Source organism: Leucoraja erinacea, chromosome 7 (genome assembly GCF_028641065.1).
Source record: "Leucoraja erinacea ecotype New England chromosome 7, Leri_hhj_1, whole genome shotgun sequence".
Lineage (NCBI taxonomy): Eukaryota > Metazoa > Chordata > Chondrichthyes > Rajiformes > Rajidae > Leucoraja > Leucoraja erinaceus.
In genome coordinates, this window is record NC_073383.1 from 70,474,311 (window position 1) to 70,486,621 (window position 12,311).

At 42.0% G+C, this 12,311-nt stretch overlaps 1 protein-coding gene across 1 annotated transcript; it reads left to right on the forward strand.

Moving 5' to 3' along the window:
* Window positions 1-3,118: 3,118 nt before the first annotated feature.
* On the forward strand, window positions 3,119-6,391 carry LOC129699100 (fibrinogen-like protein 1-like protein). Its single transcript, XM_055638757.1, has 3 exons — window positions 3,119-3,163; window positions 3,244-3,440; window positions 5,580-6,391. The coding sequence occupies exons 2-3, from the start codon at window positions 3,254-3,256 to the stop codon at window positions 6,269-6,271; spliced, it is 879 nt and encodes a 292-aa protein (XP_055494732.1). The 5' UTR covers window positions 3,119-3,163; window positions 3,244-3,253; the 3' UTR covers window positions 6,272-6,391.
* Window positions 6,392-12,311: the final 5,920 nt, after the last annotated feature.

Genomic DNA, 12,311 nt, shown 5'->3' on the forward strand with positions numbered 1-12,311 from the left:
TCTGAGGATATGACATGGACATCACAAGCGCAGCACTCGTGAGTAAGGCAAGGCAGCGCCTTTACCACCTCAGGCAATTGAGGAAATTCAGAGTGTCTTCGAGAATTCTCCAGTGCTTCTACGCAGCGGCTGTGGAAAGCATCTTGTCCGGAAATATTACCATCTGGTTTGGGAATTGCTCTGCCCAGGACAAGAAGGCTCTGCAGAGAGTAGTGCGTTCGGCCGAACGCACTATGGGAACTTCACTCGCTCCCTGCAGGAACTATACATCAGGAGGTGCAACTCCAGAGGCAATAAAATCATGGGAGACCCCTTCCACCCCTGCAACGGACTGTTCCAGTTGCTACGGTCAGGCAAACACCTCCGTTGCCATGCTGTGAGAATGGAGAGGTTGAGAAGGAGTTTCTTCCCAGAGGCCATTCGGACTGTAAACTCCTATCTCACCAGGGACTAACTTTACTGAATGTTTTTTCTTCCGCCCACAATATTTAATATGTAAAAGAATATGTGATTGTGTTTATAGTTTGTTTGGTTGTTTGTTTGTTTGTCTTTTTGCACAAAGTCCGCGAGCATTGCCACGATTCATTTCACTGCACATCCCGTATGTGTATGTGACGAATAAACTTCTTGACTTGCTCTTGCTTTGAGTTGGCAATTCCCACAGATTCCCTTCTGTGTAGTAACCTTTCCATGGTTCCAAGCAAAATACGGAAGGGTGGCCTGCAGAAAGGGCTTGGTGATGAGTATATGGAGAACAGGAGCGATAAATATAAAATAGTCACGAGAATGTAATAGGGTTCGGCAGCAATTTCTTTACCTGGAGGGTGGTTAATGTTCAACTTGCTGACATATGGAGTGGTTGTGGTGAAATTCAACAATTTTTTTATTTTATTTTTTTTAATTTTATTTTTATTAGAAGTACGGTAAATTACAAAACTACACTAATTCAACAATTTTTAAGAGAAAATTCGATCTACATGAGATAAAAGCTGACGGGTTCAGATGGTAGGACATAAAGTCTAAATGGTTAGTGCTGACCTACAGACACATCTTGTGATACAAATTCCAGATTCCCTGAAAGTGGCAATACAGGTGAAAAGGCATTTGCAATGTGTATCTTCACAAGCCTTGGCATGTTGCAACTGCAGAAAACATTGGTTAGACCACAATTGGAGTAGTTCTGGTCACCAGAGTATAGGAAGGATGTGGTAGCAATCGAGAGAGTACAGAACAGTTTTACTCAAGATTGGAGTGGTAGACTGGAGTTATAATGAGGGATTGTCAAGATAGGGTTTATTCTCATTATTCTCATGAGGGTAAGGGACCTTATTATGGTTTAGAAAGTTAAGAAGGCATTGATAGGATAGATAGTCACAAAATATTTGGCAGGGAATCTTAAACTCGAGTGCACAGGTCTAAGGTGAAAGGAGAATCATTTAGAGATTTGAAGGGCAGGATTTTCACACAAAGGGTGGTGAATATGTGGAATGAGCTGCCGGAGGAGGTAGTGGAGACACGCACTACTACAAAGTTGAAAAGACATTTAGACAGATATTTTAATAGGAATGGAGTAGGGTTTGGGGTCACATGATGGCAAATGGATAGGCTGAGATAGGTATTATGATCCATAGGGAAAAGGTGAATCATAGAGTTGTAGAATGATACAATGTGGAAGCAGGCCCTTCGGCTCAACTTGCCCACACTGGCCAACATGTCCCAGCTGCACTCGTCCCACCTGCCTGCATTTGGTCTATATCCCTCCAAATCTATCCTATCCATGTACCTGTCTAACTGTTTCTTAGATGTTGGGATAGTCCCAGCCTCAATTGCCTCATCTGGCAGCTGGTTCCATGCACCCACCACCCTTTCTGTGAAAAAGTTACCTAGCAGATTCCTCTTGAATATTTTCCCCTTCCCCATAAACCTATGTCCTCTGGTCCTCGATTCACCTACTCTAGGCAAGAGACTCTGTGCATCTACCCGATCTATTCCTCTCATTTTATTCACCTCTATAAGATCACCCTTCATCTTCTTGTGCTCCAAGAAATAGAGTCCCAGTCTACTCAACCTCTCCCTATAGGTCAGACCCTCTAGTCCTGGCAACATTCTCGTAAATCTTATCTGTACCCTTTCCAACTTGACAATATATTTTGAAAAACATGGTGCCCAGAACTGAACAGAATACTCTAAATGCGGCCTCACCAACGTCTTATACAACTGCAGCATGACCTCCCAACTTCTATACTCTGTACGAGCCCATCTCAATAAGAGCCCATTTCTGTGCTATCAACAAGGAATGGCGGATGCTGATTTACAAATATGGACACCAAGTGCTAGAGTAACACAGCCGGGTCAGGCAACTTCTCTGGAACGTGGATAGGTGATGTTTCGGGTTGAGGCCCTGCTCCAGACTTTGTGCTGCTGGTTTTGTATGAATAGTCTAGACCAAGTGGGACCTGTTGGGTCCCTGTCAGATGGGAGGCCTGATCCCCCAACGCAACCCGTTCCCCCAACGCAATATTCCACCACTCACCCATAGCCCCCACGGGAAGCCTGGTGCCCCAACGCAACCCGAATAGATGAATAAATCATTGAAAATATCTCACTCTTATCTGCGCCTGAATTCTATGATGTTCAATTTTGAATATTTTGAGTTTAAACAGATTGTAACTAAATACACTATTGTAATCTCATTTAATATTACCTATTGCAAGAAGGGTGTATAACGATGCAACACTGATCTAGGCAACTCAGAATGACTAATGCTGGTATGTTAGCTCCAAATAAAATAAATAAGATCATAAACGTGAAGAATAATTGTTAGACAGGAGGTGATGCAATTCTGCATGGTTAGAAACTAATACAACAGAATTGCTAAAATAATTAAATATAAGGTCACTTTATTACCTCTGTAAACATCGGCAGATTTTGTTGATGGCTTACTGAAAATGCACATTTACCTACAAGTGAAAGATAACAATTAATAGTCCCTATCACATGCTCCAGCTGTTAAGGCATTTACAATACATTCAGGACATTTGCAATATAAACACAGTTAATATTTAATAGTTTGCGACAATTTAAATTCAGATCTCTTGTATAAAAACCCAACGGTAATCTGCCTGGTCATATGCTGCTTAATCTGCTCCCAGCAAGACCCCTAGTAAGTCTAGAGAAATTTACGACAAATTGAAAATTTAAATTATACTGTAAGATTAATTCATGTACTTTATTCTTTTGCAGGAACCCAATCATGATTTTCCACAATATGTTGTTGGTGTTCTCAGTTGTGATACTGTCTGCTCAAAGCCTCACCGGCTCTGCAGTTCCAGAAAGGGTGGCCTACAAAGCCCTCCATCAGAAAGTGGGTAATGCGGATATGGTGCCCGAAGGCCAAGCAAACAAGATCTTAAACGTGAGGGACCTGCTTTTGAAAAAAGGTAAGCTGTTTCAATGGCATTTTTGCTTAAGATTTTTACGTGTATATAATTTATATCCTCCTCTATCTTAGAATTTAAAAAATACCTGTTTCCCTCTTGTGTAAAGATATTCCTGTCTGATCTAGCATTGCTGGCAAAGGAGATAGGATCTATAGGATTAATGGTAGAAACAGCATATTCTCAATGGGCTGAATGTCAGCGCATTAAAATCCAAAAATAAATCCGACTTCTTTCCACAGAAATGTAGGGTTTATTAACATCTCACATTCTATGAAGAATTCACCAGTTGTGATTCACAACCAATGGACAATGCCATAGACAATAGTGCTTTCACATCTTCAAGATGGTCCAAAGTGCTTCAGATAATGTTACAGTTGTCATGAAGTACTTTGTTTGGAAGTGAACTAAGTGTTTTGTGCATAAAAAGATAAGTAACTAGGTCTATTGCTTGAGGGATGACAATTGGAATAGCACCAGGAGTTTCTCGATATATATTTTTAGCTGGATATCAGCTCCCTGTTCAAGTTCCTGACACAGTGGTAAAGCTGCTGCCTTACAGCACCAGAGACCAGTGTTCAATCCTGACCATGGGTGCTATTTATATGGAATTTGTATGTTCTGCTTGTGTCCGTGTTAGTTTTCCCCAGGTGTTCAAGTTCAAGTGAGTTTATTGTCATGTGTCCCTGTATAGGACAATGAAATTCTTGCTTTGCTTCAGCACACAGAACATGGTAGGCATTTACTACCATGTGTGTCCATATACCATGATATAAATATATACACATGTGAATAAATAAACTGATAAAGTGCAAATAACAGAAAATGGTTACTAATAATCAGTTTTGTCCGAGCCAAGTTTAATAGCCTGATGGCTGTGGGGAAGTAGCTATCCCTGTACCTGGTTGTTGCAGTCTTCAGGCTCCTGTACCTTCTACCTGAAGGTAGCAGGGAGATGAGTGTGTGGCCAGAATGGTGTGGGTCTTTGATGATACTGCCAGCCTTTTTGAGGCAGCGACTGCGATAAATCCCCTCGATGGATGGAAGGTCAGAGCTGGTGATGGACTGGGCAGTGTTTACTACTTTTTGTAGTCTTTTCCTCTCCAGGGCGCTCAAATTGCCGAACCAAGCTACGATGCAACCGGTCAGCATGCTCTCTACTGTGCACCTGTAGAAGTTAGAGGTGCTCCGGTTTCCTCCCTTGCATCAGACGCACTGGTTTGTAGGTTAATTGCCTTTGGTAAAAAAATTGTAAATTGTCTCCAGTTGTGTAGGATAGTGTTGGTGTACGGGATGATCGGTGGTCAGCGCGGACTTGGTGGGCCGAAGGGCCGGTTTCCGTGCTGTTCTCTAAATTCTAAAGTAAATTTACGTCAAAACTAACTAACTCTGAGAATAAAGCACTCATCTCAGAAGTTAACTAATCTGTCAGTCTGGTTGTTGATTGAAGCTTGATTCTCCTAACTCTAACAGTCAACGAATCAACAGGAATTGTATTTAACTGAACTAGGGTGGTATACCTGAATCACAATTAGGTCCTGGCGTGAAGGAAGATAGCAGCCAATGCAATTCTACTGGGATCTTCTTGGGAAAGTAGTATTGACATTTTGCTTAGCACAGGAGGTTTACTAGTAATTGATAAACAAAATGAAAAGTAATAGAAACATAGAAAAATAGAAGGTTACACAAAAAAGCTGGAGAAACTCAGCGGGTGCAGCAGCATCTATGGAGCGAAGGAAATAGGTAAATAGAAAAATAGAAGATGGGTGCAAGAGTAGGCCATTTGGCCCTTCGAGCCTGCACTCTTCCAATCATAATACATTCTTCCAAATTAAACTCCTTTATATTGAAAGAAATTAGAGTAGTACAAGCAAGACCGAGGTAGTAACAGACAATCTGAAGAAGGGTCTTGACCCAAAATGTCATCCATTCCTGCTCTACAGAGATGCTGCCTGTCCCGTTGAGTTACTCCAGAATTTTGTGTTTACCGTTAAATTTTAAATTTCATTTTAGATTGGATTGATTATTCAAATGACTTGTCAATACAATAAGATATTTGTTAAAATTATGCATGATTATTAATGCAAAAATATACATACATTAAATTATTCGGGAAAAGTAATTAAATGCTTTACGTCACAGCAAGATATGCCAAGGACTGCAATGAACTCATACGACAAGGTTTCAAGGACAGTGGTCTCTATGTCATCCAGCCACAACCAGTGGAAAGCACGCCCATGATTGTGGTGAACTGTGAAATGGAATATGACTGTGGTGGATGGACATTGCTGGAAAAGAAATCCAGACAAAGCCCGCTGACGTGGAACGAAACTTGGACCACATACGAGTATGGGTTTGGGAATGTTCTGGGTGACCATTACCTTGGCAACCTTTACATGCATTACATAACCAGCCAAATGTGGTATAAAGTAAGAATAGTTATGGATCAGATGAACGATGCAAATAAAATGATTCAGAGATACGCAGAGTATGACATGTTCCGGGTCGGTTCATCACTCACTGGCTACAAACTATATCTTGGCGGCTTTACTGGTAATGGTGGGGATGCTATGACTGTTTTTGACAACCTGGTTGATAATATGCCATTTAGCACAAGGGATCAGGATTCAGATCAGGATTCAGCTAACTGTGCGCTGAAGTACGGTGGGGGGTGGTGGTTTAATACTTGTGCTTCTGATACCCCCTATGCTATGTTGACCCAGAAAGAGTCCATTCATTGGCAGCCCTTTTGCAAGAACTGTTCTAAAGTCCAAATCATGGTCAGGTCTGTCAACATGTATTGCCCCAGGAGAGGAATGATAACCAAATACTAATTTTATTTCAATATGCGATGATCTGTGCATTTAGTTACTGGAACGATACAATGCTTGATTCTCTTGTTATCGTATAGAAATAAACTTCATGAAAGCACTTGTGATTGTTTCGTGTACTAAAGCTACTGTTTGCCTTGTTGTGTGTGCAAGATGTCCGATAAAGACATAACAAAAATCGACGGGATCAAGCTAGCAGCTATCAATATTGATCGAAAGGGAGATCAATTTTTGCTCTGCCAGCTACAGTTTTCTGTCCCAGGAAGAATGAAAATTAATTACTGAGTATCACACATTGTCGCATAGAATCTAACATCCTATCGCAAGGACAGACAGGTGTGCAGAGGGGGTGGGGTAACACTCGTGGGAAAGAATGAAATTCAGTCCGCAGCAACGGGTGACATAGGATCAGAAGATATAGAGTCCCTGTGGGTAGAGCTGAAAAACTGCAAGGGTAAAAAGACCCCAATGGGAGTTATTTACAGGCCCCCAAACAGTAGCCAGGATGCAGGGTACAAGTTGCATCAGGATATAAAATCAGCGTGTAGGGAAGGCAACACTACGGTGGTCCTGGGAGATTTCAATATGCAGGTAGGCTGGGAGAATCAGGCTGGCACTGGACCCCAAGAGAGAGAATTTGTAGAGTGCTTCTGAGATAGTTTCTTAGAGCAGTTTGTGGTGGAGCCGACCAGGGATAAGGCTATTTTAGATTTACTGTTGTACAAATGAACCAGATTTAATAAGAGAACTTGAGGTAAAGGATCCACTAGGAGGTAGTGACCACAATATGATAAGATTCAACTTACAATATGAAAGGGAGAAGGTGAAATTGGACGTGTCGGTGTTACAACTGGGCATTGTGGACTACCGAGGCAGAGGGAGGAGCTGGCAAAGATTGACTGGAAAGGGGCTTTAGTAGGAATGACGGTAGAGCCGCAATGGCAGGAATTTCAGCTGATAATTCAGAAGGTGCAGGATCATTTAATTCCAAACAGGAAGAAAGATTCCAGGGGGAGAATAAGATGACCATGGCTGACAAGGGAGGTCAAGGACAACATAAAAGCAAAAGAGAAGGCATATTATACTGGTTTATACTCTCTAGAATTTAGAAGATTGAGAGGGGATCTTATAGAAACTTACAAAATTCTTAAGGGGTTGGACAGGCTAGATGCAGGAAGATTGTTCCCGATGTTAGGGAAGTCCAGGACAAGGGGTCACAGCTTAAGGATAAAGGGGAAATCCTTTAAAACTGAGATGAGAAGAACTTTTTTCACGCAGAGAGTGGTGAATCTCTGGAACTCTCTGCCACAGAGGGTAGTTGAGGCCACTTCATCGGCTATATTTAAGAGGGAGTTAGATGTGACCCTTGTGGCTAAGGGGATCAGGGGGTATGGAGAGAAGGCAGGTACGGGATACTGAGTTGGATGATCAGCCATGATCATATTGAATGGCGGTGCAGGCTCGAAGGGCCGAATGGCCTACTCCTGCACCTAATTTCTATGTCTATGTTTCTATGTTTCTATTACATTGCAAAGATTAGTGGGAAGCCAGAGGATTGGGATGTTTTCAAAGAATAACAAAAGGTAACTGATAGGACAATACGTAGATTATTTTCTAAATGGAAAGAGAATCCAGAAATCGGAGGTGCAAAGGGACGGGGGAGTGCTGGTGCAGGACTCCCAAAAAGTTAATTTGCAAGTCGAATCGGTAGTAAGGAAGGAAGGCAAATTCAATGCTAGCATTTATATCAAGAGGACTGGAATACAAAAACAGAGATGTAATGCTGAGGCTCTATAAGGTGCTGGTCAGGCCGCATTTGAAGAACTGTATACAAATTTGGGCCCCATATCTGAGGAAGGATGTGCTGGCTCTGGACAGACTTTACAAGAATGACTCCAGGAATTAGTGAGTTAGCATCTGATGAGCACTTGACGGCACTGGGCCTCTACTCACTGGAATTTAGGTTGAGGTGGGACCTCATTGAAACTTACAGAATAATGAAAGACATAGCTGGAATGGATGTGGAAAGGATGTTCCCAATGGTGAGAGAGTCTAGGACCAGAGGTCATAGCCTCAGAATTAAAAGACACTATTTTAGAAAGGTGTGGAGGAACTTCTTTAGTCAGAAGGTAGTTAATCTGTAGAATTCATTGCCCCAATGGGTAGTGGAGGCCAAATTAGTGGCTATTTTTAAGGCAGAGATAGACAAATTATTGATTAGAATGGATGTCAAGGGTTATGGGGGAAAGGCAGGAAAATGGGATTAGGAGGCAGAGATCAGCCATGATTGAATGGCAGAGTTGACTCGATGGGCCGAACAGCATAATTTTACTCCTATAACTTGTGAAAATAGACACAAAATGCTGGAGTAACTCAGCGGGTCAGGCAGTATCTCTGGAGAAAAGGAATAGGTGACATTTCGGGTTGAGACCGAGTCAGGAGAGAGGGAAACTAGAGGTGTGTAAAGGTATAAAGAACAAATGAATAAAAGGTATGAAAAGAATAAATCAAAGCTGGCAGCGATGACCAGTAAATTGTAGAGCCCACAATTGTGGACCGTATTGCTGTTCCTCCAATTTGCGTTTGGCCTCATTCTGACAGTGGAGGAGGCCCAAGACAGAAAAGTCAATGTGGGAATGGGAGTCGAAAGTGTTTGTAACCGGGAGATCGAGTGGGCCAGGGCGGACTGAGAGAAGGCATTCAGCGAATCGATCGCCCAGTCTGCTCTTGCTCTCGCCAATATCTCCTTTTCTCCAAAGATGCTGCCTGACCTGCTGAGTTACTCAAGCATTTTGTGTCTATCTTCAGTGTAAACCAGCATTTGCAGTTCCTTCTCACATACAGTACTAGCATCTGTTGTATGGTACTGCCACAGTTCCGAGACCATCAACTGAATATGGGGTAGGGAGATCCAAATTGTACTACAACGCACAACACAGTAGTGTTAGTATGTCCAGAAACAGCTTCCCAGAGGGCTAGGAAAGAAATTGACAGAATACTGACAATATCAAATCATTAAATATCAAATTGACAAATTGCCCAAAGGCTTCACATTAGTTACAGTATCTAATGTCTCATACTAATATGCAATACCTTATCTGAAGGAGTACGTAAACACCAGAGGTCATATATTGGACAGAAGATAGACACAACATGCTGCAGCAAATGAGCAGGTCAGGCAGCATCTCTGGAGCAAAGGAATAAGTTATGTTTCAGGTCGAGACCCTTCTTCAAACTTTGGTGTAAACTAGCATCTGCATTTCACCTACACCTTCATCAAATATTGGACAGTTGGATCGACATTACATCCTGCTGTTCATGTTCATTCAATTTATTTTGTGTTACGATGAGAGTAAACTTATTTTATTATTAAATTAGACTCCTTTATCCGGCTCATCAGAATCTGAGTGCGGTGGCACAGTGGCGCAGTGGTAGAGTTGCCGGCATACAGCGTCAGAAACTCAGCTTCAATCCTGACCACGGGTGCTGTCTGTGCACAGAGTTTGCAGGTTCTCCCTGTAACTGCATCGGTTTTCTCCTGGTGCTCCAGTTCAAGATTCAAGATTCAAGAGTTTATTGTCATGTGTCCCTGATAGGACAATGAAATTCTTGCTTTGAGGCAACAGAACATAGTAGGCATGACCACAGAACAGATCAATGTGTACATATACCATTATATAAATATACACACACATGAATAAATAAACTGATAAAGTGCAAATAAACAGATAATGGGCTATTAATGTTCAGAGTTTTGTCCGAGCCAAGTTTAATAGCCTGATGGCTGTGGTGAAGTAGCTATTCCTAAACCTGGACGTTGCAGTCTTCTGGCTCCTGTATCTTCTATCTGGGACCGTTTAAAGTCCGGGGCTCCCGCAGCTGCGGGAGATCGCGAAATCGCAAGGGCCTTCAGGTGCCAAAGCAGCTTGTCTGAAACGGCACCGATTTCTTCTGTTTCCCTGATACGGGTGTTGTTGGAAGTTATAGGTGAACCTTTTATGTTTTGGTGCTTCGCAAAAGTCGCTGCTTTTATGTGAGTTTCCTCCCACATCCCAAAGATGTGCAGGTTTGTAGGTCGATTGTCTAATATGTGGGATAGTGTTAGTGTACGGGTGATTGTTGGTTGGCGTGGACTCAGTGAGCCAAACGACCTGCTTCCACACTATATCTCAAAACTAAACTAAACAATGGCCATCATTTATTCACATTATTAGTTTTCTTCAAATTTATTTTACTAACTCAGACTGCACCCCAACACATATCACCGCTTTAAAATATTCTGATTTGATGGAAAGATTAGTAAACAACTACATTGAATTTCCTCTGATACGCAGCATAAAAGCACCCTTAGCACCACCCAATGCTGGAATGCAGGGGCTTTACAGTTGCACAGCTGATAGAGCTGCTGACTCACAACACCAGAGACAGGGGTTCAATCTTGACCCTGGCTGTTGTCTGCGTGGGGTTTGCAAGTTCTCCCTGTGACTGTGTGGTTTTCCTCAAGGTACTCCGGTTTCTTCCCACATCTGACGTGCGGGTTTGTTGGTTAATTGGTCTTTGTAAATTGCCCCAAGTGTGTAGGGAGTGGATGCAAAAGTGGAATAACATACAACTACTGTGAATGTGTGGACGTGTCGATTAAAACACCTGTTTCCACGCTGTATCTTTCCAATTTCAAAAGTGTACAAGCCTTCTGCTGTTCGATTTACCGTCACTGTAAATTGCTCGTTTCTACGCTTCCCCCCCCCAGTCTAGTTTCAGTAAAAACACTGAATCAAGCACTTGAAACAACGAATCTTTATTTTAACAAAAGCGCATTACAGTTCAATTACTGTACCTATTCCACCGTGGGTTCGTTCCTTGTATCTGCCTGTCCAAGCCCTCTAGGCCTCGCTCAAACAAAGACACTCCAGAAAGTCACGCAGTCCCAGAAGATCGATCCTGGACCTCATGGCAGCGGACTTTAATCTGTCCCGGGACCTCGAGGGGTCGAACCACATAGGGGTGGTCTCTTAATAATCCAATTACAGATATCGATTAACCCCATACATAAGACATTTCCCTAATCCAATAATACAGCAGCATAATACATTGTATAAGAAAGAAAGCTCTCGAAGGAAGCTAACAAGAACAAACATTGAAACATGTACCCTGAGCTTCAAATAATTTCTCCAAGGCTCAACTGTTCGACCAATCATCAATTAACAGGATGATCGTCTTGCAACATTAAGTAAACTGTTTACAATGTTTTTGCAGCGATCCAATAGTAATGATGCATTTAAGGTTAGTTTGCAAAACCATTATCAATTTAAGAGGAACAGGGAGAACACCTGGACCCCTTACTATCCCGCATATCAGTCTGAGCCTAGACTGGTTGGCGCCAATCAAAGCCTGCAAAGTTCAGCTGACAAGGGTTAAGCAATTCTGACAGTGCAGACATCCTCCATTTTATGGTGTCTTTAATTTAGCCAATATTAACATCACCACATTTTTAATCTCCTTTCTCTCATGTGCTCAACTTATTTCTCTTTGGAACAATGTTGTTTGCTTCAATCATTTCCTGTCCCTGCAGTTTCCACATTCTGACCAAAGGATTTTTTCTCTTTTGGAACAAAATGATAGCATGAGAAATGGAAACATTTTGTCCATGTCCACCCTCTCCAAACCATTCAGAGTTTTAAGGAGAATAAAAACACCTTACATGTTCAAAGCTGCCTTACAACAATCAACTCAAGTTCAAGTTCACGTTTATTGTCACTTAACCAACTAAGGTACAGTGAAATTTGAGTTACCATACAGCCATACTAAGTGAAAAGCAACAATACACACAGCCACATAAAATAAAATTTAACATAAACATCCACCGCAGTGGAATCCACATTCCTCACTTTGATGGAAGGCAATAAAGTTCATAATAATAATGGATGGGATATATATAGCGCCTTTCTAGATACTCAAGGCGCTTTACATCGCATTATTCATTCACTCCTCAGTCACGCTCGGTGGTGGTGAGCTACTGCTGTAGCCAAAGCTGCCCTGGGGC

What these genes read in the sequence shown, in the direction of transcription:
- LOC129699100 (XM_055638757.1), top strand. Translation starts at nt 3,254, where the DNA reads ATGATTTTCCACAATATGTTGTTGGTGTTCTCAGTTGTGATACTGTCT. An exon ending in GGACCTGCTTTTGAAAAAAG is followed by an intron (nt 3,441 to 5,579) that starts GTAAGCTGTTTC and finishes TTTACGTCACAG; the next exon opens with CAAGATATGCCAAGGACTGC.